The following is a 23,984-nucleotide window of genomic DNA, read 5'->3' on the forward strand; positions in this document are numbered from 1 at the left end:
TAGATGACACCCAGTTCGGCTTCAGACAGGGACACGGTACAGAAACCGCCCTGATAAAGGCTGCAGATGAAATAAGGAAGACTATGGACAACGGTGGAGAGGCTGTACTCATCCTACTGGATTTATCGGCGGCCTTCGACACGGTCGATCACTCCACCTTTAATCGATCGTGTCGAAGCCATCGGTATTACACACAAAGCCAAGGACCTCATTGCATCCTTTCTGGCAGACTGTAAACAGGCACTTAACCCCTTCAGTGCTAATGACAAGGGTAACTCGTCATGGAGTTTCCATTGATTTCAATGGAAATTACATGAAGAAGAGCAAATACCCTTAGCATCCAAGTGGTTAAACTGGGCTCATATACTTCCCCCACTTTCACCCTCCCTTGTGGGGTCCCACAAGGCTCCTCGCTAAGTCCGACTCTTTTCAACATATATGTTTCGGACTTAACGAGGGTAATAAAAGCCTATAACATCAACTTAACGACATACGCCGACGACACTCAGTTGGTAGTATCCATACACAGGAATGGCCCCAAAAAAGCGGCAAATTTTAAAGAAGGCATGAGGGCCATCAGTAGTTGGATGTCTTCCAACTGCTTAAAACTCAATTCTACAAAGACCGAAGTTATGTTGTTCGGCAAGATCCAGCCAACATGGTCCCCCCTTTGGTGGCCGGAGGAAATGGGCACTCCACCTGAGCCAGTCAGTAAAGTCAGAAATTTGGGAGTCATTTTTGATGACAAACTCCATTTTCACCATCATGTCAACTCAGTAGTTTCTTCATCATTTAACATACTAAGAAAAATCAAGAAAATACTCCCATATCTCCCTAAAGCGGCAGGAAAAACACTCATTTCAACACTTGTGTTCTCACGCACTGACTATTGTAACGCCCTCCTTCTGAACGCACAAGAAAAGGTCATCGCCAAACTCCGGATGTTACAAAATGCCTCAGCTAGAGTTTTACTGGGCATCTCAAAATTCAGTCCCATCTCTAAACACATCAAACATCTGCATTGGCTTCCCATCAGAAGCCACACACAATTCAAATCTCTCTGTATTGTCTACAAGGCAATTAACAACCTTGGACCTAAATTCCTTAGGAAATCTTTTAAACCTCATATTGCCCCCAGAACGCTTCGTTCCAATACTGCCCATTTGCTCAACATACCCAGAACAAGAAGTGTTAACTGGGGAGACAGATGCTTCACGAACGCCGCTGCAAGATTGTGGAACTCCCTCCCCCTAAAAATAAAGATCAGTCCCACCCTCACTATTTTCAGGAAGCAATTAAAAACATGGTTATTTTCTCAGTAATCTTATCATCCTCAGTAACCCCTTCACTCTCAGGAAGCAACTAAAGAAAGGGTTGCCGTGTCAGTATTCTCATACCAGTAGTCTTAATCACAGCATCAGCGCCGAGACACCCCTGGGTAATTGCAGCGCTTTAAAAATCGCGTAAATAAATAAATAAATAAATTTGTGTTCAGCCAGACCGGTTTCGGGAGTCTATCGCTTCTGCTCGGCAATGATGATGCAGTATGCACTCATAGTTATTAAAGCCTGCCTCCAAGGGCGTGGTCAGATGAAATGGCCTTCTGGGTCTTGTAGTGCATACACCATTTACCTCGTGTGAGTTCATTATTGTGGCAGTTAATAAATGAATGATTAAAACCCATTTGGGCTGGTGAGAATGTTGCTCTGGGCGTCCTCTTGTCTGTGGTCAGCTACTTCTGGACACCAATCCCCCGTACACTGATCGCACCATTGGGCACCATCACGGGTCCGCAGCAAGCGGCAGGCTTTCTTCCGCGACTGGGCTCCAGCCGCAAATATACCAACGTAAAGTTTTAGCCCTCGGTAGAAGAAGCCAGAAGATTGGTAAAATTTGGATCCATTTCTTTAAGGAGCAGCTGCAACAGGAGACGCAGGGAAAACAGTCACCATCTGTTCGTGTTCAGCCAGACCGGTTTCGGGAGTCTATCCCTTCTTCAATGGCTTCTGCTCGGCAATGATGATGCAGTATGCACTCATAGTTAATAAAGCCTGCCTCAAAGGGCGTGGTCAGATGAAATGGCCTTCTGGGTCTTGTAGTGCATACACCATTTACCTCGTGTGAGTTAATCATTGTGGCAGTTAATAAATGAATGATTAAAACCCATGTGGGCTGGTGGGAATGTTGCTCTGGGTGTCCTCTTGTCTGTGGTCAGCTGACGGAAGGCGCACTCATTAAGATATCTCAGAGACGATGCTTTTAGTCCAAATAGCTATCTTCTTTCTTGTGGTAATTATACCAGATAAAACACACAGCCAACGCGTTTCGTTCCTTTGGCGGAACTTCGTCAGGGCATGAACTCTGCTGCATGAGTTCAATCAGAGAGATGGTAGATGTATCAAGAATCACGGGAGAGAGTCATCAAGTATGAGCCATGTAGATATACTTGCCCCAGATTCAATTAAATTATGCGAGAAGTATATAAATAAAAAGAAGGCATGTGATATTTTCTTTTTCTTCTTGCCCCTTAATAGATAATTATTCCCAGAATGCTGGAGAAATGAGTATCAGAAGGTGTCAAGTTTTGGCTCCTGCACGGTCATTAGATCTTACAATTTGGTAGGTCTTCAACGATAAGAAGGGGCCCAGAGGACGTTTAGTTCACCTCTTAAGTGGCGGTATGGGCTCAGTCAACAGAACACAGGATCCCGGCATGCTAACAAGGGATCCATAGATTGTTCATATTTTTGAAGTCTATTGCTCATCTCTGTTTGAGATTTTGTCACTTCGTCTTTCTTGGTAAACTGCTCAAGTTCGTTTAACATGTCTTCTATTTTCGTCATTATTGCCTCTTTGTTACTGACTGCATATTTAATCAGTATGCACAGCATGCGCAGCGATGATTCTGCCATGTTGTCCGCCCATTCCTTCAGCATATTTGGGTCCAGATTCTCATAGGTGGGTACCACTAGAATTCTAAGCCCTGTGGGGATACGTCCGACATCAAGGTAGCGCTGGAGCGACTTGCACTCCCACCACTTTGAAATCTCTTGCTTTCGTAATTTCTCAAGTTGTAGCATGTGTCTCTTTAAATCAGTGCCAGGTGACTGTGATCTGGTATCGCTTCTTGTTACCTCCGTTGTATTAGTGCTGTCATCATTAAAGATGTCAACCGCTGTGTGCTCTCTCTCTACTACCCATTCCTCGGCCAACTTTGTCAAATTTCAATTACTGGTGGTCACCACTCCTTGCTAACACTTTTGAAGGATATATATATATATATATATATATCCAAACAACCTCCTTCAAGAAAGAGCAGAGGCCACGTTAGGGGAAACACCACGGAGGCATCTTTATTCAGACAGGTTAACACGGCGAATGCATTTCAGCTTCTTCAAGCCTTCCTCAGCATATATATATATGCTGTATATATATTTTCAAGGTAGATAGATCTGGAGTAGGGGATAGTAGATCTATAGTTTGCTGTTGTTTGTACCATGATATTCTGATGGTTGATATTCAGTAATACAATGCTGGTCACTTCAGGCCACATAGAGATCCACCAGGATAGGCAAGTAATTTGATCATCATACAAATTAAATGGCAGAGTAACGAATAGAGCAGTACAACTTGTTTCTATTTGTCCTATTATTTAGGAACATGTAGGACTGGCACAACTGTTTTTCATGGCTGTACACCTGTGCCTGATGTATTCAGAAGAATATCCATGTATTGTGTTCTACACCTTTTTTAGTTTTGAACTCAAAGGCACTTAAGGTGATCTTTTGTTGTTGTTTTCGTAAAATGAATCCTTGCATATAGTCAAGGGAACATCCACTAACCTGTTTTTAATCAGGAGGAAGAAGTCTTCCACTTGCATATCAAAAGATAAAAGAAGTGTTTCCTCTTCTAGTCTTTTAAGCAAGGAGAGAAACATCTCTAAAGGAATTCCTCCATGGATGGGTAAGCTCTGTTGGAGCACCACCCACCAGTAAGAAGTATGGGAGCTCCTATCTCTCGACTGCCCAATGGTCTCTCTGACCAGCCACCCAAGCACACTCTGGCTGGGTCGCTGGTCAGAGACACCATGTAAGTCTTTGCTGCCCCTATCACACATGTGTACTCCCTTCCACGCTCCTACAGACACTACCAGTTGCCCACTTCCTGTGACTGCCTAAATTACTCCTGTCTGTTCCTTCTTCCCCACAGGAGTGCCAATTGGGTAGTGGAACTGATTTGTCTGAGGGAACGGAACAGCATCCCAGAACAGCAGTGGGAGTCAAGACAGCACCTCTGCAGCAGTGGCAATTTAAAAGACACTGGGCCCGATTCACAGAACTTACTTAAGACAAAATCCTAAACTTACTACCATTTTCGTATTCACAGAAGGCACTTACTCATTTTGGTATTCACAGAAGACACTTACTCATTTCGGTATTCACAGAAGTTAGCAGCCCTAACTTTAGGACTCCTAAATGCCTTCTGTGAATACCGAAAGTCCTAAAGTTAGGATTTTTCTCAATTTAGTAGTAGTAAAGTTAGGACTCCTAACTTTAGGACTCCTAAATGCCTTCTGTGAATACCAAAAATCTTAAAATTAGGATTTTTCTCAGTTTAGTAGTAGTAAAGTTGCAAAAAATCCTAATTTTAACACTTTCGGTATTCACGGAAGGCATTTAGGAGTCCTAAAGTTAGGGTTCCTAACTTCTGTGAATACCCAAATGAGTAAGTGCCTTCTGTGAATACCAAAATGAGTAAGTGCCTTCTGTGAATACCAAAATGGTAGCAAGTTTAGGATTTTGTCTTAAGTTAGTTCTGTGAATCGGGCCCAGTGATGCTGTGTATTTGTGTGTGTGTATATATGTGGGTGTGTGTGTGTGTATATATATATGCGTGTGTGTATATGTGTGTGTGTATGTGTGTGGGTGTGTGTGTGGAAGTGTGTGTGTGTGTGTGTGTGTGTGTGTGCGAGGCATTTTGATCCCACTGCAAACACTGCTGAAATGTCAACTACTTCTCAGTGGTGGCAATTCAAGGCAATACGTAGCTGTCCAGGGGATGGTGGCATTGCCATCCCTAGTAAAATGCTGCCCCTTGCATAATGAGGATAATACTTGGAATGCATAGACATCCATGGGGTGATGCCTACTGCCCTCCCTTGTGCAAAACTGGCAATGGTATAAATCCTTAGCAACTTGTTGATATCAACGGGATTGTGTTGCTAATAAAATGCTGGCCGTCGCATACTGATAGTAATCCTTGGCAACCTGTGTGCATTAATGAGAGGATACGCATAGTCTACCCGCATAAATGGCTGGCCGTGGTTCTATTGGTTACTTTTAGACAAGTTTTGGATGTCTATGGGAAGATGGTCAATGCCCATCACTAGTAAATATTTGCTCTTGCACAGTGCTGGTAATTCTTAGCAACATTCCGGTATTTTCAGTAAAATGCTGACTCTGGCACAACAGAGTTAATCCATGGCAGTTTATAAGCCTCCATATTATGCCCACTGCTCCCCCCTTGTTAAACGCTGCCACTTGAGTAATGACGGTTCTTCTTAACAACTTGTGGGCATTAAAGAAATTATGGGGCATATTACCAACGTTAAGCGATATTTATTGCTAACGATGCTTAGCAACGAATTTTTTAACGCTAAGCATCGTCAGAAATTATCGCAGATAAACCTTGGTATTACCAAGGTTTATCGCAAATGCGATAAAAAACGGCCGCAATGCATGAATATTGCTGAAAAGTCAGCGATATTCATGCATTACCGAGCTAATGCTCTTAGCCATGTTATCCACCTCCCATTGGATAACATGGCTAAGAACTGCTCAGGGCAGGTGTTAGTTTTTGGAGATATTCGCGCTTAGCGCGAATATCTCCAAACGTTGGTAATAGGAGATTGCGATGTTAGCGACTGTTTCCAGTCGCTAACATCTTGGCACACCCACTTTGCATGTCATTAGTGATAAATATCACTGACATGCAAAGTGGGGCCTAAGATGGTCGTTATCTCCTACTAGCTGTCACTAACTGGTGTTAGCGACAGCTAGGTAATGGGGAGATAATTTTATCTCCGCTTTCTTGGCTTTTAAAGCCAAAAAAGCGGAGATAAACCCCCTTGATAATATGCCCCTATGTTCTTTGTCCACTCAAGTGAAATGTTAGCATTGAATCCATGTTGGCATCCATGGGATTATGCCGCTTGATCACTCCTGGTAGAATGCTGGTAATAACATACTGATGCTATTTTTAGCAACCTGTTGGGATCCATATGATGATGATTATTGGTCATCCTTTAAAATGTCAGGTGCCAGCACAATTGTAATAACTTGTGGGCATCAATGAAATGATGGCCTTTTCCACTGAAGTAAAATACTTGACCTTGCACAATACTTGAAACCTGTGAGCACCCCTAATAAAATGCTGGCCCCTGGCAACTTGAAGTCTTCCATAGAGTTAAGTGCATTGCTTACCTATGATAAAACACTGACCCTCACATAATGATGGTCCTTCTTGACAATCTTTGGGCATCCAAGGAATGATGCTTATTACCTTCCCATCATCCCCCAGTAAAATGCAGGCGCAGGCACAATGGTAAGAGTGATTGTTGGAAACTTATGGACGCCTATTGGATGAAATCCATTGAAGACCACAGTAAAGTGCAGGAGTTGGCACAATGGTGATGATCCTTTCAAATTGTTGGCACCCGTTTGATTATGGCCATTGTTCAATTATGGTAAAATGCAGACATAATGATGACCTTAACATAATGGTGCTAATTCCATTTTGTGTTCTATTTTGTGCATCTATAATCAATGGTCCATATTTCGGGCATAATGCAGGAATGCGGGTCCTGACAGAGTGTTGGTAATTCTTGGCATATTTTACACATCCATGGCTCAGTAGTGCCCATCCTTCGGAGCAATGTGTTGATTATCATTGCCATATTGTGGTGTGGGCAATGTTGAACAATAGTGCCTAACTCTGACACACTGCTCCATCTGGCGTGCTGTTGGCACCCATTGCACTGCAATGGTCTGGCAGTACAGTGGCATTCTTTACGTATCGTGGGCATCTGTTGCACAATACCAGTCATTCTTGACATTGTGGGCATCCATGACACCTACACCTGCTATAACCCTGACCTCAGCATTATATGATATATGATATAGATAGTGAGGGTATTGATGACATAAGCCACCCTGTTTTCATGGAGGCAATTCCTGGAATATCGTAGGCTTCGATGGAGTGATAATGCTAAAGAACAAATGTAAATTATTTTGAACCTAGTCCAAGCACAGTGGAGAGGAACCGCTGAAAGCTGTACATTAGTGTATAGGCTTTGTCAATACTAACTAACCCTCGGGTAGGTCACTTCCCCACCGCTGCTGCTCCGCCTGCCAGTCCTTTGCCTCCTGCTCCCCCCTCCAGATCGGCGCTCTCCTACCCTGTTCGAGCGCCGCCTGGACTGCCTGCGCCTGGTTTGAGTGCCCCCGTGTGCCTGCCTGCCCCATTCTCTTTTTCTGTACCCCTGCCTGAGCGCCTGTGTGCCTGCCTGCCCCTTTCTGTTTTCTGTACCCCTGCCTGAGTGCCCGTGTGCCTGCCTGCCCCATTACCTATTTGGTACCCCCGTGTGAGTTGTTTCGCCCGCCGGGCTCCTCAGCCCCGTTCTCCCGCTGCTGCCTCCCGTGCGGCCCCGCCCCCCCACACCCATTGGATTATTCCCTCCCGCCTCCCAGCTGACCCCTCCTCCCCTCCTCCCCTCTTATGACGCCCCCGGAGCGACCGCATGCTGCGGGCGCGCCGATTGTGCGCCGATTGTGCGCCGAAGGCAAGCCCGTCTGCGCCCGTCCGCGCCTGGACCGCGCCCAGTGCCAGGACATACGACGCCGCCGCCCTCAACGCACTCAATGCTGGCCGTAACCCCGCCTGCTGCCGGGCCGCCCCGAAACGCATTCACGGACCCTTCACCAGCAGAACCTGCAAGTTCACCTGCCTTCGAACCTGCACCGCACCCGCCAAGCCAAGCACCAGCAGCAACCTCGAGTGCATCCTGCTCAACACCCGCTCCGTCCACAGACACACCGTGGAACTCTGGAACCTCCTCGACACAACATCACCAGACATCGCCTTCCTCACGGAAACCTGGATGAACGCCTCCTCAGCCCCCGACATCGCCATCGCCATCCCGGACGGGTACAAGATCATCAGGAGGGACCGCGTCAACCAGACCGGAGGAGGCATCGCCATCGTCCACAAGAACACCATCCGCATCACGACCGACTCCAACAACACCTTCGCCGCTGCCGAGCACATCCACTTCCAGATTCACACCGACCCAAAGACAACCCTCAGAGGCACCCTCATCTACAGACCCCCGGGACCACGCACACAATTCAGCGAAGACATCACGGACTTCATCAGCCCGCATGCCCTCCCCTCTGCCGACTACATCCTCCTAGGGGACCTCAACTTCCACCTGGAGAACAACAAGGACCGCAACACCGCCACCCTGCTGGACAACCTCGCCAACCTTGGACTCAAGCAACTGGTCAACACCCCCACCCACTACGCCGGCCACACGCTTGATCCCATCTTCTCATCCAGCAAGCACATCACCTTCAGCCACTCCACCGGACTCCACTGGACCGACCACAGCTGCGTCCACTTCAGCTTCAGAAGAACCACAACCCACCACCACCCGCAACAGGTTCCTCACAGATGATGGAGCAAGATCACCGCCGACCAGCTCACCACCTCCCTCAGCCAGAACCCACCCGCCAGCACAACGGACCCCAACGAAGCAGCCCGCAACTTCACGCAGTGGCTGACCGCCTGCGCCGACAACCTCGCACCTCTGAAGAACCCTCCCAGCAGACCTAGAAGCAAGAAGGCCTCCTGGTTCACCGAAGAACTCAAGGACTCTAAGAAGACCTGCCGCACCCTCGAGAAAGCCTGGCTCCTCGACCAGACCACTGACAACATGACCGCCCTCAAACACGCCACCCGCAAGCACCACCAGCTCATCCGCACCACCAAGAAGAAATCACTGAAGGAACGACTGGACAACAACGCCCACGACAGCAAGGAACTCTCCACCATCGTCAAGGAGTTCTCCAACCCCAGCACCGGCAACAACTACATCACTCCCTCACAAGATCTCTGCGACTCTCTCGCCTCGTTCTTCCACAGCAAGATTGCCGACATCCACACAGTTTCGGCGCACCATCCACGCACCCAACCGTCGAACCAACGCCCCCCAACGCCACCCTCCGAACCTGGACCACGGTGACCACCGAAGACACAACCCGCACGATGAACACCATCCACTCCGGATCTCCGACCGACCCCTGCCCCCACCACGTCTTCAACAAGGCCCACTCCACCATCGCACCCCAACTCCGGGACGTCATCAACACTTCCCTCAACACCGCCACCTTCCCGGAGAGCTGGAAGCATGCCGAGCTCAGCGCGCTACTGAAGAAACCAAAAGCGGACCCCACCAACCTCAAAAAAGTCCGCCACATCTCGCTCCTCCCTTTTCCCGCCAAAGTCATCGAGAAGATCGTCAACAGACAGCTTGCCGCCTTCCTCGAGACGAACGGATCCCTCGACCCCTCGCAGTCCGGTTTCAGAGCCAACCACAGCACAGAGACCGCCCTCATCGCAGCCACCGACGACATCCGAGACCTGCTCGACAACGGGGAAACAGCGGCATTCATCCTCCTGGACCTCTCTGCAGCGTTCGACACTGTCTGCCACCGCACCCTAGTTCAACGCCTCAGCAACATCGGCATCCAAGAGAAGGCACTGGAGTGGATCATCTCGTTCCTCGCCGGTAGAACACAGAGAGTCCGCCTCCCCCCGTTTCGATCCGAGGCCACCGAAGTCATCTGCGGCGTTCCGCAAGGATCATCTCTCAGCCCCACCCTCTTCAACATCTACATGAGCCCTCTTTCTGCCATCGCACGCCAACAAAACCTCAACATCATCTCCTACGCCGACGACACCCAGCTGATCCTCTCCCTCACCAGAGACCCCGACACCGCCAGAACCAGCCTGCACGAAGGGATGAAAGACGTCGCCGAGTGGATGAAGAACAGCCGTCTGAAACTGAACTCAGACAAGACGGAAGTCCTCATCCTGGGACCATCGCCCTCCGCCTGGGACGACTCCTGGTGGCCCCCAGCCCTGGGCACCGCTCCCAAACCAACAGACCACGCACGCAACCTAGGCTTCATCCTGGACTCCTCCCTCTCGATGACCAGACAAGTCAACGCGTCTCCTCATCATGCTTTCACACCCTACGCATGCTTCGCAAGATCTTCCGATGGATCCGACCGAAACCAGGAAGACGGTCACGCAGGCCCTCGTCACCAGCCAACTGGACTACGGAAACACCCTCTACGCTGGAACCACAGCCAAGCTACAGAAAAGACTCCAACGCATCCAGGACGCCTCCGCCCGACTCATCCTGGACATCCCCCGACGCAGCCACATCTCCGGCCACCTGAGGGACCTGCACTGGCTCCCTGTCAACAAGAGGATCACGTTCAGGCTCCTCACCCATGCACACAAGTCCCTCCACGACCTGGGCCCCAAGTACCTCAACGACGCCTGACCTTCTACACGCCCACCCGCCAGCTACGGTCTACTAGCCTCGCCTTTGCCGCCGTACCACGCATCTGAAGAGCCACAGCCGGAGGCAGATCCTTCTCCTACCTGGCGGCCAAGACATGGAACTCCCTCCCCATCCACCTTCGGCTGACCCAGGACCACCTCGCCTTCAGGAGACAACTCAAGACCTGGCTGTTCGAGCAGTAGCGGACCCCTTCCCCCAAGCGCCTTGAGACCCTTCCGGGTGAGGAGTGCGCTATACAAGTGTTTTGATTGATTGATTGATTGATTGATACTTTCTCTAAAACCTAAACCAGACAGGTCTTTGTCGAAACCAGGTTTTGGACACAGAACTGTGTGATGGGACGACTACAGCTTTTTTTATTTGCCTTTTTTTACTTCTGGGCCCATATCATACACTCGTGCTATAATCCTACTGATCTATCAGTTAACACCTTCCGCCTTTAAAGTCATGTCATAGTTTTCCTACTTTCCCTCTTACCTTTGCACCGTTTCCCCTTATTAGAGACCTGCCAGAATTGGCAGAGGTGGACAGATGCAGAAGTCCCCCAAACACGAGTCACAGCGAAAATAAATAAAGTATCAAATGCGTCGTACTGAACATTGCTTGTGACTGGTTTTCAACCCAACCCATGATTCATTCTGCCTTGCTTCCAGACCAGTATTCCTGCCAACATTTAACGATTCCTAATATTGTGGTGATGCGCTTCACAGTACATCATGGCACAGTATTGTGCTATTTAATCTTAGATTTCTCGATTTTTAATTGTGCCACAATATTATGTGCTCCAAGTAATCCTTGTTACATTCCAGCTCGTATAACTATCTTGTCGGTTTCTCACAGTGTAAGATATTGCTCAAATAAACCAGCTGCTTGAAAACCCGAGAATTAAACGTCCCTGAAGTCAAGCATATTGGGTGCTCCTGCCCTCTGTATTATGTGATAGTGCTGTGCTCAAATAAAGCTATCAAGGCCATCAGGGCTTTTCCATGTGTGGACTGGGGCTGTGCATACCCATGTGTGCGTGTGCCCGTGTGTGTCTGTGTGAAAAACGGTACAATTCACTTCCCTTTACTATAACATGAGTAAATGGGTATCTGTTTTTACTACTGCTTTATGAGCACCTTTTATTGACCTCTTGATACTCTTGCATAGTGTTTTTTGGGACGAGGTGCACATTTTATAGCACACGTTGTGATGGCAATGTTTCAATGCCCTTATGTATTGGGAGGTGTATGGGCCTGCTGATCAATAATATGCTGAAGTGTGTGGTTATGGATGTGTCATCACTGCGGTGTTTGTGATTTTGGCATTTTTGTGTGTACTTTTCCTGGACTTTACCATCCATGTGTTTAGTTTGACTGTTTGATGCCGGTCTGTTTTTGTCCATGCATTAATAAAGGTGAAGCCTATGAGGTCTCAGGATCTCTTTGTTTCATGGCCTTACTCGGGATCCAGCTTTTCCCATACATATTTGCAAGAAGAGAGAAATAAGATTGTGATTTGCTCAAAATCACACATACGTTTAATCACTTGACATGGCTAGGATTCAAGCCTGGGTCTACAGGTTCCATCACAAGGTTGACCTCCTTCAACAGCTCCCATTTGCTGCTGGGGGACTTGAACTAAAAATAAGGAACAGAATTACAGAAAATAAACAGAGTTGTAACAGCCCTTTTTGTTGTCTGTTCCTGCTGTAGTCTTCCTGAGCCCTGGGTTAGAGGTACCAAGAGCAGTGCTAGGAGGACCCAAGGACATTTCGGATAACAGACGAATTCGGACACTATGATGCTTTTAATCAGTCCTCTAATTCAATATTTCTAAATCATTTATTATAAACGTAGGTGGCAGAAACTTTGAATAGTCTTGAATATATTAAACCAGATGCATGTTTAGCTCTAGGCATTCACAGCACATGATAAAACTGTGACGTAGGAACACCTTGAAGTTTATTTATGACTACTAAGAGGAAAGGTGGGATATAGTAGGCACTAAATATATTGATGTTAACTATGCTGCCAGTAAAGATTGAAGATATATTTAAATGCTGGACAAATGTATTATTAGTACCCAAACTGTAATGCTATTTCTGTGCTCAAAGTATTGTGTGTCTCTAAGGAAACAAATAAGCTTGATCTGTTCTAAAGAAGTTGTATTTTTCCATTTGCAGATTCCAAGGGTATGTGTACACCTACAGGATACATCAGACAGAAACGGGATCTTGGACAACTGATGTAATGTATTATTTTAACAAAACAAAACTTTGGCTCGCATTTTTTGTTGAAGAAATTGACATTGAAAGTTAGTGACTTCATATACTTTCTTAAACAGTAGTGAACAATATTTCTATATTTTATTCACAGAAAAGTGCAACATCATTTTATAGCATTCTTTGTGCTTAATGTCATGACTACCATGTTGCATCATGCCACGTTGCATCATTCAATGTGGGGGCCATCTTAACAGTATGAAAACGTTACTTTCTACACCTTCATTTTGAATGCTAGATTGTGCCACCCCATTTCGCATCACACAAGGCATCAGCCATCTTGAAAACATAACAAATATACTTTCAAAATGCCTGTTCGCGCGATAACAACAATCCACACCTTGTTATTCATAGCAGAAAAGGTCACTTTATTTAGGACAGGCAAACAGAATAATCCTTCTAAATCAAAATTATTTGTCACGAGAGAGAAAGAAAACATTAGCAAAACTTCAAACATTTTTTCCTCATAAATACATCATCAAAACATTACAACAATACTTATCACTAAAACCCACATACTGTACAATCCCAACAATTCCATTTCTTCCTCTTTATCTTTTTCCTACCCATCTTTCCTGTCTCCCCTCTCCCCACCCCAGAGGGAAAGGATACGCCCGCTCTAGACCATCCAGACCCCCAAACAGTGCCTAAAGAAACGGAAAATAATAAAAGGAGAAACTGTTACCCATCCTAATGTGACGTTATTTTTTAATTTTTTTTGGGAAACAAAATAAAAGCAGTAAAACATAAGGGTTGGGTGGGTGGGACAAACAAGCGCTGGCTCGCGAATCTCCTCAAAGTGAGGCATTCCTGCCTAACAAAAATGACCTACACAACCCGCCCACGTGATCCCGCCCACAACCCCGCTCTCCGCCTATCGCGGTCGATGGATTGTTCCATCGCGCGAATAATCCCTTGGGGACACCGGCTCGCGCCAGGTCCCCCTGGGTCCCATTGTCGTTATTGGATTTTCCAATTTTAGCACTTTTTAAATTTTCTCTCTTTAGCAAATCGTATGCCTGTGGCCTACATGGAGTAGGTGAGGGGCAGCAGGACAGGAGTGGGGGGAGAGAGGCAGTGGAGGGAAAGAAGCCAAAGTAAATAGAGCACCAGAAGGCGCAGGAAAGGGCTGCTTGACAACATCCATCCTTATTACCAAACCCTCCCCCTGGCAGCTGGTGTGCCACAGAATGTAGGAGGGTACCCGAAGGGTTCTCAAGGTCTTCCTCGAGCTGGGAGCAGAGAAGGAGAGAGCGAGAGAGGGAGGAGGCCAACGATAGAGTGCAGTACTTGGTTTCAAACAAAGAATGAGATAGGCGAGGGAAGGTAAGTAAAGCTGGTGAACACACTATATATGCCATAGACATGAGTAGGGCATGTTCTGCATGGAGTGCTATATGAGAAACAAAATAAGAAAGAAAGAAAAATAGTCCCATGACATCAGCACAGATGGATACAAATCAGCCAATCAAAAGTGAGGATAAAGAAGAAATGCTCCTCGGGTAGGACAACCACATAAATCGGGAGAAAAACCAACCAATAAAGTGCAAGGAAATAAGATAAGACTAGAAATTCACCTGGTTATGAAAAAGAGGTTGACTCAAAACCTGCTCTATGTAGTATCGTATCCAGTGCTGCAAAAAAGTATTATAAAGAACCAAGGCCAGTTAAATTCTTTTACGGTAATTATGATTTTTTTAAGAGCGGCTGTTTTTTCTTTCACCACACATATAATGACTGATAGTGGATTCCTCAGTGGGCCATTTCAGTGAGTTGTGTATGCATGTAAGACGAAAATATCCTTTTGTTTTATATCATTGTGAAGGCTCTGTCCTCCTACTGTATGCACGCGTACACATGGCTCATGCTATCCTGCATGTATTGTACTGTTCTGATTAGTAACATTTCTCTTTACTGTGCTTAGGAATTTCTGTGCAAGATCATTGGTTTATTTTTTGACATGGCTGTTTCACAACATCAATTGATGCTATTAAGGATGTACAAGATTAGGACTTCTAAGGAAATTAGGTGTACTGCTTGGTGTAGAGTTTGCTAATAGTGGCATACGGTGATATGAATATTCCAGAATTCACACAGATTTGGGTGCACAGATCCCTAAATAGCACATGAAGAAGTTGATACTTGTGAGGGGGTGAAGCTGTTGCAGGGCCAATGTGTCACAGGAAAGGAGATGGGGTTACAGCTTCATGGTATGGTGAGTTGGGCAAAAGAACGGAGCTCTGGTATGCGTGCAATTGCATACAGGAAACAAGCATTGGCAAAGCCATAGGTCTGACTAGTTCATAAGGCGAGTTTTTGTGTGTGGTTGAGTGGATGAATAGCAACATTAACTGCTGGTGAGTTGAAGGATGAATGAAGCGAAAGAGTGTAATATTTGATGATATATCTTCTACTGATTGTCTGAAGGTTTGAGCGTCAAAGCAACAAAAATACACTTTTGTTGATGTCTATAGCAGTTTCCTAAACAATAGAGCAAAAAGTCCAGTTATCCAACTGGCAGTTGACTGATCGAAAAAGGTAGGCAGGACTGCAGTGAGGTTATACCACATGGAAGAACAAAAAAACACGATGTTAGCCTGGGATAAAACGTTTGATCTATGGGAGCCAATAACAGCACTGCTGGCTATGACCTAATAGATCAAATCACAGGCAGTGCCCACCTAAATAGCTGTTAGGCAAAACAAAGACAACTGTTCAAATCTTTTTATGGACAGTAACCATAATTGGAAAGAACATACATTTTGCTTACCTTGCAGTGCATCGTCTGACAAGACTTTAATTCTGGATCAAAATAGAAGACCAAGAGAAACTTCCCATCTTCTGAATGCATAAATAAAAGGCTGGTCATGCTTTGATTTAAACATATAAACAATATAATTCCATGAACTGTGATTAACAGAAAAATACATTTACAACCTCAAAGAACTCTGATGGATTATTATATGCTAGTGACATTTCTGACACAAGTGACTTTTCTTTTTAGTGCAGTAAATTGAGAAGACCTGTGAACTGCATTTTCATTGGTAGAATTTATATGTCTACTACTTTCCTGAAAGGCCTATCAATGGTCTGTAGAGGACTCCTCCGATGGAAGAATACACCACTTCACAAAACTCCAAACAGATCCTGTTTGAAGAGACTCTAGGAATCCAAAGGAAGAATGCAGTGGTATTGAACTATGCTGCTTGTTGTGTTCCAATCATACACCAGGCGGAAGTATTTGGAAACTTCTTTATTACCGATTTAAACCCCTTCAGACAGCATAAAAGTGCGGACGCAGCCGCCAGTTACAGTTTCTTTCTTCTCTATCCTCAACTACCCCAACACTCTAGAATCACTTAATCCTATCATAAAAGCATGCATGTACTCGATCCTTCAACATACATCACGAGACGGCTCAAGCACATGAGCGATACCAACACTACACTTCCCCCCTACAACAACAAAAACAAAATATAACACACAAAAAAACGAATAGTTAAATACATTTCTAATAACGTATAACATAATCTTCCAAATGCTTCAGCTTAGAGCATATGCGTTTGGTGCGAGGCACCACGGCTGTATGATTAGACGCATACATACCATGTACGCCTGAGTTGGCAGACGTGGTGGGTCTCGAATGTTGTTTATCATCATTAATCGCCACTGGTTCAATGTAGGAGGGATTTCGATTAATAACAGTGTCATTGACATCATCAATCCAATCATATTTAATAGACAGTTTAACATTACTTTGTTCTACTTCTTTATGTCCTTCATATAAAGCTATTCTGTTAGCATTCCAGACTTTTAAATCGCTGAAAAGTGAAGAATTACACAAAATTTTGACAACTTTGAGGGGAGCTGAAAATGAGCTCTAAGCCTTACGTACGATTCTTCCCTTTTTAACCTTCGCTACATCTCCCACCTGTAAACTAACTTTTTACTTTTTACTAATCTCCACTTATTTTTCAACTAGAAGGTCCTGGTTGGTTTGCAAAGATTGCTTAACTTTTTCAAAGGAACACGGAACAATTTTTAGGCACAAAAGCCAACCCATATTGTCTTTTGTGCGGGGAGAACGTCCTCTCATAAGTTCAAAACGTGAGTGACCAGTAGATTGACATTTGGTAATTCTGTAGGCAGCCACCGTTTTCCTCAATTCAACTTCCTAATCCTTTTCATTACTAAAAAAATGTTAAATAACGCCTCGCCTTTCATAACTTTATTAAAGCGCTCAATGCTTCCATTCCCTTCTGGGTGATAATTAGATGTAGTTCTATGTACAATTGCAGTCTCCTTTATAACATTTTTGAATTTCTCACCAACAAATTGTCCGCCGTTATCAGAAATCAAATCCTTGGGGAGGCCTTCCCTGGCAAACACATCCCCCAGAAAATACAACAGGCTCTCAGTATCAGCGCTCTCCACAATATTGTACTCAGGCCATTTAGAAAAATGGTAACGTACTACAAAAATGTATTTCTGTAAAACTTCCTTGGTTTTAAATGGACCAAATATGTCAACACCTATCCTTTCCCAAGGCATGTCGGGAACAACAATGGGATGTAAATTAGGTTTGAATGTGGCTAAACTTTTGTCTGTATTAGTGCACTCACAACAGTCTCTTACAACTCTTTCAATGTTTTTGTCGACCCCAGGCCACCAATACGACTGTTTAGTTCTGCATTTAGATTTCACGATTCCTAAGTGACCTTTGTGACACAAATTATTAATTCTATCACAAAAAACCTTAGGTGGCACCAGTTTACCTCCCCTGAGTAATAAGTCATTTTCAAAAGACAATTCAGTTGTAATTTCCCAAAATGGGATGACAGTTTTAAGTAAGGAAGATTTGTCAGGCCAGCCTTTGAGGATAAAATCACGAACAGCATGAAGTTCTTCATCTTGAGAAATTTTATTCACCCATTCATCGTGAGAAATACTAGCTAATTCTTTATTAAACACACTAGCAACAAACCATTGGTCCAAATCATCACCAGGGTTGCCATCAACAAGTAAGGGAAACCTACTCAAAAAATCCACAATTCTATTGCGAATGCATGGGACATAAACAACGTCATAAATAGACTCCAAACGTTGTGCTGAGAAACGAGAAATTCTAGGGGAAACATTGTCGAGACCATGTGATGTAAGAACTTTAGTGAGGGGTTTGTGATCAGTACGTAAGGTGACACAGGTACCCCAAACTAACTGTCTGAAATGCTTAAGTCCCCATAATCACCCTAGAGCTTCTCTCACTATTACTGAATATTTTTCCTCCGTCAGAGTAAGGGCTTTTGACGCAAAAGCGACTACACACTCAGATCCATCGCTTTGTAACTGGCAAAGTAATGCCCCTAAACCTCTCCAACTCGCATCCGTAGTGATAAAACTTTTAAGTTTATGATTAAAACCTTGAAGTGCTGGGGCAGAGCAGATGTCTTTCTTTATACCATCCATACACTCTTGACATTCATCCGACCAAAAGAAAGTGCAACCCTTCTTTAATAATTGTCTAACACAATACAATTTGTCAGCAAAAATTATACACGAATTTAGAATAAAATTCTGCTAACCCAACGAAGAATCTGACTTCCTCCTTATTTTGGGGAGATGGTGCATTCTTGATAGCATCAATAAGTACGGACTTGGGTCGAATACCAAAAGCAATAATTTCATGGCCTTGGTATGTCACACTTTTGTGGCAATTTTACACTTGGATTTTTCAGCTGTGAGCTCTTTAAGTTCCAGAATTTGTAAGACTTTGCTTAAAACTTTGTTATGTTCTGTTAGATCTTTCCCCATCAGAATGTCATCTTGAAAAAACAGTGCATTTTTCATATCTTTAAACAATTGGTACATGATGCGTTGGAACATCGCGGCAGCTGATGCTAATCCGAAAGGAACACGTTTAAATTGAAAGATACCAATGGGAGTGAGAAAAGCTGTTAAATGTCTCCTCTCTCCATGTAAGGGGACTTGTTGGTAGGCAGTCTATAGTGGAGAACCATACCATGTCTTTAGTCACTGAAAGTAGTTTGGATATCTTGGGGAGGGAATATACATCAAAAATATATTTTTATTTAGTTCCCTCAAGTCCACACATAAGCAGATTTTGCCAATGGCCTTGCGCGTTACGACAAGGGGGGTGACCCAATCTGATGACTCTATACTTTCAATAATGTTTTTATCCACTAGTTTATTTAATTCTACCACTACTTCATCTTTGACACCTAGGGTAATGTTCCTAACCTTATGGATGCATGCTTTAGCACAGTCTTTGAGCACAATTTTGTGGGAAAACCCTTGAGTTCACCGAAGTCCCCTGACAAGACCCTGGGAAATTTATTGATCATATCTTCACATTGGTGTTCTTATGGGGAATCAATACTTAAAACTGGATCTGAGCTATTTGGATCAAGACGTATACCAAGTTCACCTTGATCCCATCAGCCTAGAACGCATGGACTTACAACAGACACGTATAGTTTACAAATGGCAACTCTACCTTTGAATTCAAAGGTAAGTTTCCTAAAACCAAGAAGGTCTGTGGGTTCACCAGTGTAACCAGTGTATGTCAGGGCTTTCGAGGTGGTTACCAATTTTCTTACAAAAGAACTCCTCCCACATGTTTTTATTTACAATTGTGTAGAGAGACCCTGAATCTGCCATTAAGATTACTAGTACGCCTCCTGTCTTTAATTCACAAATGTTTTTTTTCCTATGCATTCATTGTCATTTATACAACACACCTTGTTTTAGTCATCATCTGAATTCGTACTCTTGATGTCATGCTCATATTCATCCACAATACATTTAACTGATTTGGACTTTCGGCAAGTGCGTGCAAAGTGCCCGGACATTTTGCAGTAAGCACACCTTTGGCCTAGAGCTGGACATCTTCTGTCATTAGCTAAGTGAGATGTGCCACTACAACGGTAACACATACCTTTGGTGTCTGAGACAGTGCGTTCTCTCTATTTTTATTTTTATTTTGGTAATTGAAAATAATTTTTCTTTTTAACTTTATTTAAACTGGTAGTATTGGTGCTCTTGATAATTTTAACGTATCATCATTCCAGTCCATTTTTGCTTTTGCTATGACTGTTTTAGCACAGCGGGTGGTTAATTCTGCTTTACTAATAATGGAAGAAATTTCACGTAAATTTGCATCACCATTGATCCACAGTTTGTCTTGCAAGTTCACTTTCCAAAATGGCGCACTGTGTGTGTGTCACAGTAGTTGAAATGAACAACAGTAAGTGAAAGGATCTTTCCAGCTTTATTTTTTTTTTAAACTTACAAAAAAAAATAATGTACAAATGCTTGTAGATCCTTTTTCAAATATGAAGAATTCCAAACTGTGTTGAGTTACACATAGAAGCGCAGCTCTAAATTCTTTAATACAGCTTTAGACCGGAAGATAGTATGCCGAAGGATCGGCAAATAATAATTTCAAGGAATCAAAATGGCCACTGGGACGTGACCTTTGCGTGAACTGGCATGCCACGTAATACGTTGTTGTGCGTAATTAATCAAGTGTCAGGATTACGTGTGCGATGAGGCTTCCAAAAATGTGCGCGACTGAAATACCTTCGCCGCTTGTAAAATGCAGCCGAATGCAGTCGCATGAACTGTCACCATACGTCCGTAGACTTCGCACAACAGTACCAAAGAACTCTTCACAAAGGAAAGTAAGCAGTTCACAATTCAAAGATCTTTGTCATTTTGGGGAGGTTTCAGTCTTGCAGCGCTAGATCACATTGAAATATTGTTTGCTTAAATCTCTTATTCAAAATCTCTTATAAGTTCTCCAACCTGTAGGGAGGATAATAAAAAGGTTTAGGTAATACCTTTCGTGTTCATATCTTTCCTTCCTTTATCTTTTCCTTTATCTTTGTAATTTGCTGTTGATTCTCTGCAAAGTAGCTGGATCTTGAAATATATATCTATCCAGCGTGCGTGGGTTCTCGGGGTTTAAACATCAATCGTCGCCATTGTTGTATTCCAATCATACGCCAGGCGGAAGTGTTTGGAAACATCTTTATTAACGATTTAAACCCCTTCAGACAGCATAACAGTGCGGACACACTGCCAGTTACGGTTTCTTTCTTCTCTCTCCTCAACTACCCCAATACTCTAGAATCACCCCATCCTAGCATAAAAGCACGCATGTACTCGAGCCTTCTACAATACAGAAAAAATGGTCCGAGTTTTCACAGTTGCTTCTAAATATTCAGCTGTTTTTACATGCAAAAACGTTCACCACATATATGTAACATTATGTATTATTAAACCAAGTGGACAATAAAACGTACAATATTCACAAAATGATTGTATTTATTTTTACAATCGTGTCGATTGAGAATTGCTGCATCACAAAAGTAAATTTTTCTTTAAAGTATATAAGCATAATTTTCAAAGCATCACAGCGATGGTGCTCTCAGTGAAGGAAGGAAGGGATGTGATCGGGTTTGTGAGGGACTGTGTAAAGGTGGTGTGACATTGGTAGCATCACAATAAAATCAGTAGGCCTTTACACTTAAGCTAGTACACGTGTTCCCTAATCACATCACACACAGGCTAGGCAAATCCATTGTATTTTCTCCTATGGTGTGCTGGGTTGGTGTGGTCTACGTTTCGACCCCTATGGATATGGAAGGGTTATTCTTGCCTCATGTTGGGGTCTTCATCACGAATAAGCGTGAGCACCTAAAATATAAAGACGGGCATTAAATGCTTGTGGTGAACTGTAATCATAGTGGAAGCTATGAGTAGGGGAGTACCTACATCGATGTGACGGTCGGCGTCTGCACCGTCACTGCTTGGGCCAGCGTGGGCTCCTAAGGATTCTGAAGAAGAAAGGACAAGTCTCAATATGAATTCACTTGCTCATAGGCCATGTACCCGAAAGGTTGGGTAACAAAGGGGAAGGGACTTACTGAGGCAATGCTCATGTGGATGAGCATAATCTTGCACCTATTTCGCGTGTTGGGGCCAGTGGAGGATGATTTCCTAATTCAGTGCGTGCCTGGTACCATACTGAAAGGCATAGAAAAGGAGAATATCCTTATTGCTCGTATCGTTATCAGGGATTAAGAGATGGAGTCTCTTAGTATGAACAGTTTCATTAATACACTGTGGCGGTTTGTTGGCATTAAAAAAGGCTCGGTGGGTATAATCAAGCCTTACAGGGATATAGTGACCTATCAGATAGTCGCCAATGCCGCGATGTGTTAGGACATTATCGGAAGTATTTTGGGCAAGACCACAGTGGTGATATTAACAGAGAGTCACAATGTATCAATCTTTAGACTTGTGCACCTAATATGGAGGTTAATTAAAACAAAATCCCCAAGTGAAAATAATGCTGCATTGTGTCAGACACTATCGGCGGTTCTGGCGGCAATAGCAATATGGATGTATTGTCGTTGCATGGGGTTGTGTTGATCAGTCATGGAATCACTAAAAGATTATTCTATAATGTGGGGCCCGGTATTGCATACTGATACGAACAGTTAAAACGCCTCTGCGGGGACTCGGGGCAAGGCTGGTTTATATTAATCAGTCATGGAGTTACTCGTGATTATTTTATATCGTGGGGCTCGGTCTTGCATACTGCTACAAACAGTTCGAGCGCCTCTGCGGGGACTCGGGGCAGGGCTGGTGAAAGAGTTACTACCTGCTCCGTGGGCAGCGTTTTCTTCAAAAGGCAACTCGAGACACTGGCATGGGGAGTCATAAGTATCTCGCGGTGCCGCCGCTGGATGCTAGTCCTGGGGGCTTGGCGGGTCTAGGCCAATCACCAGCGAGAGTCCCCGGGGGCCGTCTCTCAGCTTACTACATGATCAAGGGGGCGTCTATAAAGAGGCTCGTTTTTGTCCTGATCGGTGCAGCATCAAAGTCTGCCGAGTGTTTCTATGTGGTTAATGTGAGGAATAAGTACATACTTTATCACCATAGGTGCCCAAAATGAAAAGCTGTGCCATTAAATGACTCAAAATAGTTCACAGTATAATACCAACATATTATTTTGAATATGGGTTACATCCTTGTATGGTCAAAATAATACCCTAATACATTTTGAGCAGGGAAATAATCACAGTTATGCAGACAATATTATATGATCGCATGTTGAGCAACACAAGCCTGAGAATAGGCCATTAATCCTCTTATAATCAAGGCTTTACTGTGTTTAAGCTGGTATACATGTACATTCATAATGGGTAAATTTCAGTAGATCTTACATTAACGGTTGGTTACACAAAGGTGCAATCGAGCCCATCTTAAGATAATTCCTTAATGTACATTCACAGATGAGAACGTTTCAGTAGATCTTACATTAACGGTTGGTTACACAAGGGTCCAATCGAGCCCATCTTGAGATAATTCCTATATATGTAATACCCAGCCCATAGGTTTCATCTAGACAGGTTGTGGGCTAGTATGTGTGACTATGGCACTGGACATCAGGGGGGTGCATTGGGTATGTATCTACTGGAGTGTGTTTACTCAGGATCTAGTCCTGCCAATTGTGCGAAGTTCGCATCGAGTTCATTCAGTCCTTTTGCTATGGTGTTGAAAGTATGCATCCATTTACACTCCCTAGTGTTTAAAATGGAATTCAAGTTTCCCCCTCTGGGGCCCAAGGTAATCTTCTCAAGTATCACCCATCTCATCGATTCTGGAGTGTGTTTCTTGTCCACATAGTGTTCTACTAGTGGTGCCCCTGCTGCCTGACAACGGATCCTGCTACAATGTTGGAAGATCCGGTTCTTTATCTTTTGTCTGGTTTGTCCAATGTACATAAGCTCACATGGACACAGAATGGCATAGATAGCTCCACTAGTATTACAGTTTGTGAGGGTCTTGAGATCTATGGTGAGATTGTTGTGAGTCACTTTCTTAGTTTCCCAGCACGTAGGACATGCTTTGCAGGTTGTACATCTGAAGTGTCCTACCACTTCTGGTAGGTTCCAGAGTCCTTGAAGGGTTGGTGCCTGTGGCGTTTCCAGTAGTGAACAGACCACATGGTCCCTTATGTTTTTCGCCTTTTTAAAG

At 44.2% G+C, this 23,984-nt stretch overlaps 1 protein-coding gene across 2 annotated transcripts in view; it reads left to right on the top strand.

The window, feature by feature from the left end:
- Positions 1 to 23,984, top strand: part of LOC144829528 (SH2 domain-containing protein 1A-like) — a 600,010-nt gene that overhangs the window by 131,837 nt on the left and 444,189 nt on the right. For both annotated transcript variants that reach the window (XM_078688754.1, XM_078688753.1), the window contains exon 2: positions 12,819 to 12,882. In XM_078688754.1, the coding sequence (XP_078544880.1) occupies positions 12,819 to 12,882 (64 nt within the window). The remainder of the gene's footprint in view (positions 1 to 12,818; positions 12,883 to 23,984) is intronic.

This window comes from Lissotriton helveticus, chromosome 4_1, assembly GCF_964261635.1.
Source record: "Lissotriton helveticus chromosome 4_1, aLisHel1.1, whole genome shotgun sequence".
Classification (NCBI taxonomy): Eukaryota; Metazoa; Chordata; class Amphibia; order Caudata; family Salamandridae; genus Lissotriton; species Lissotriton helveticus.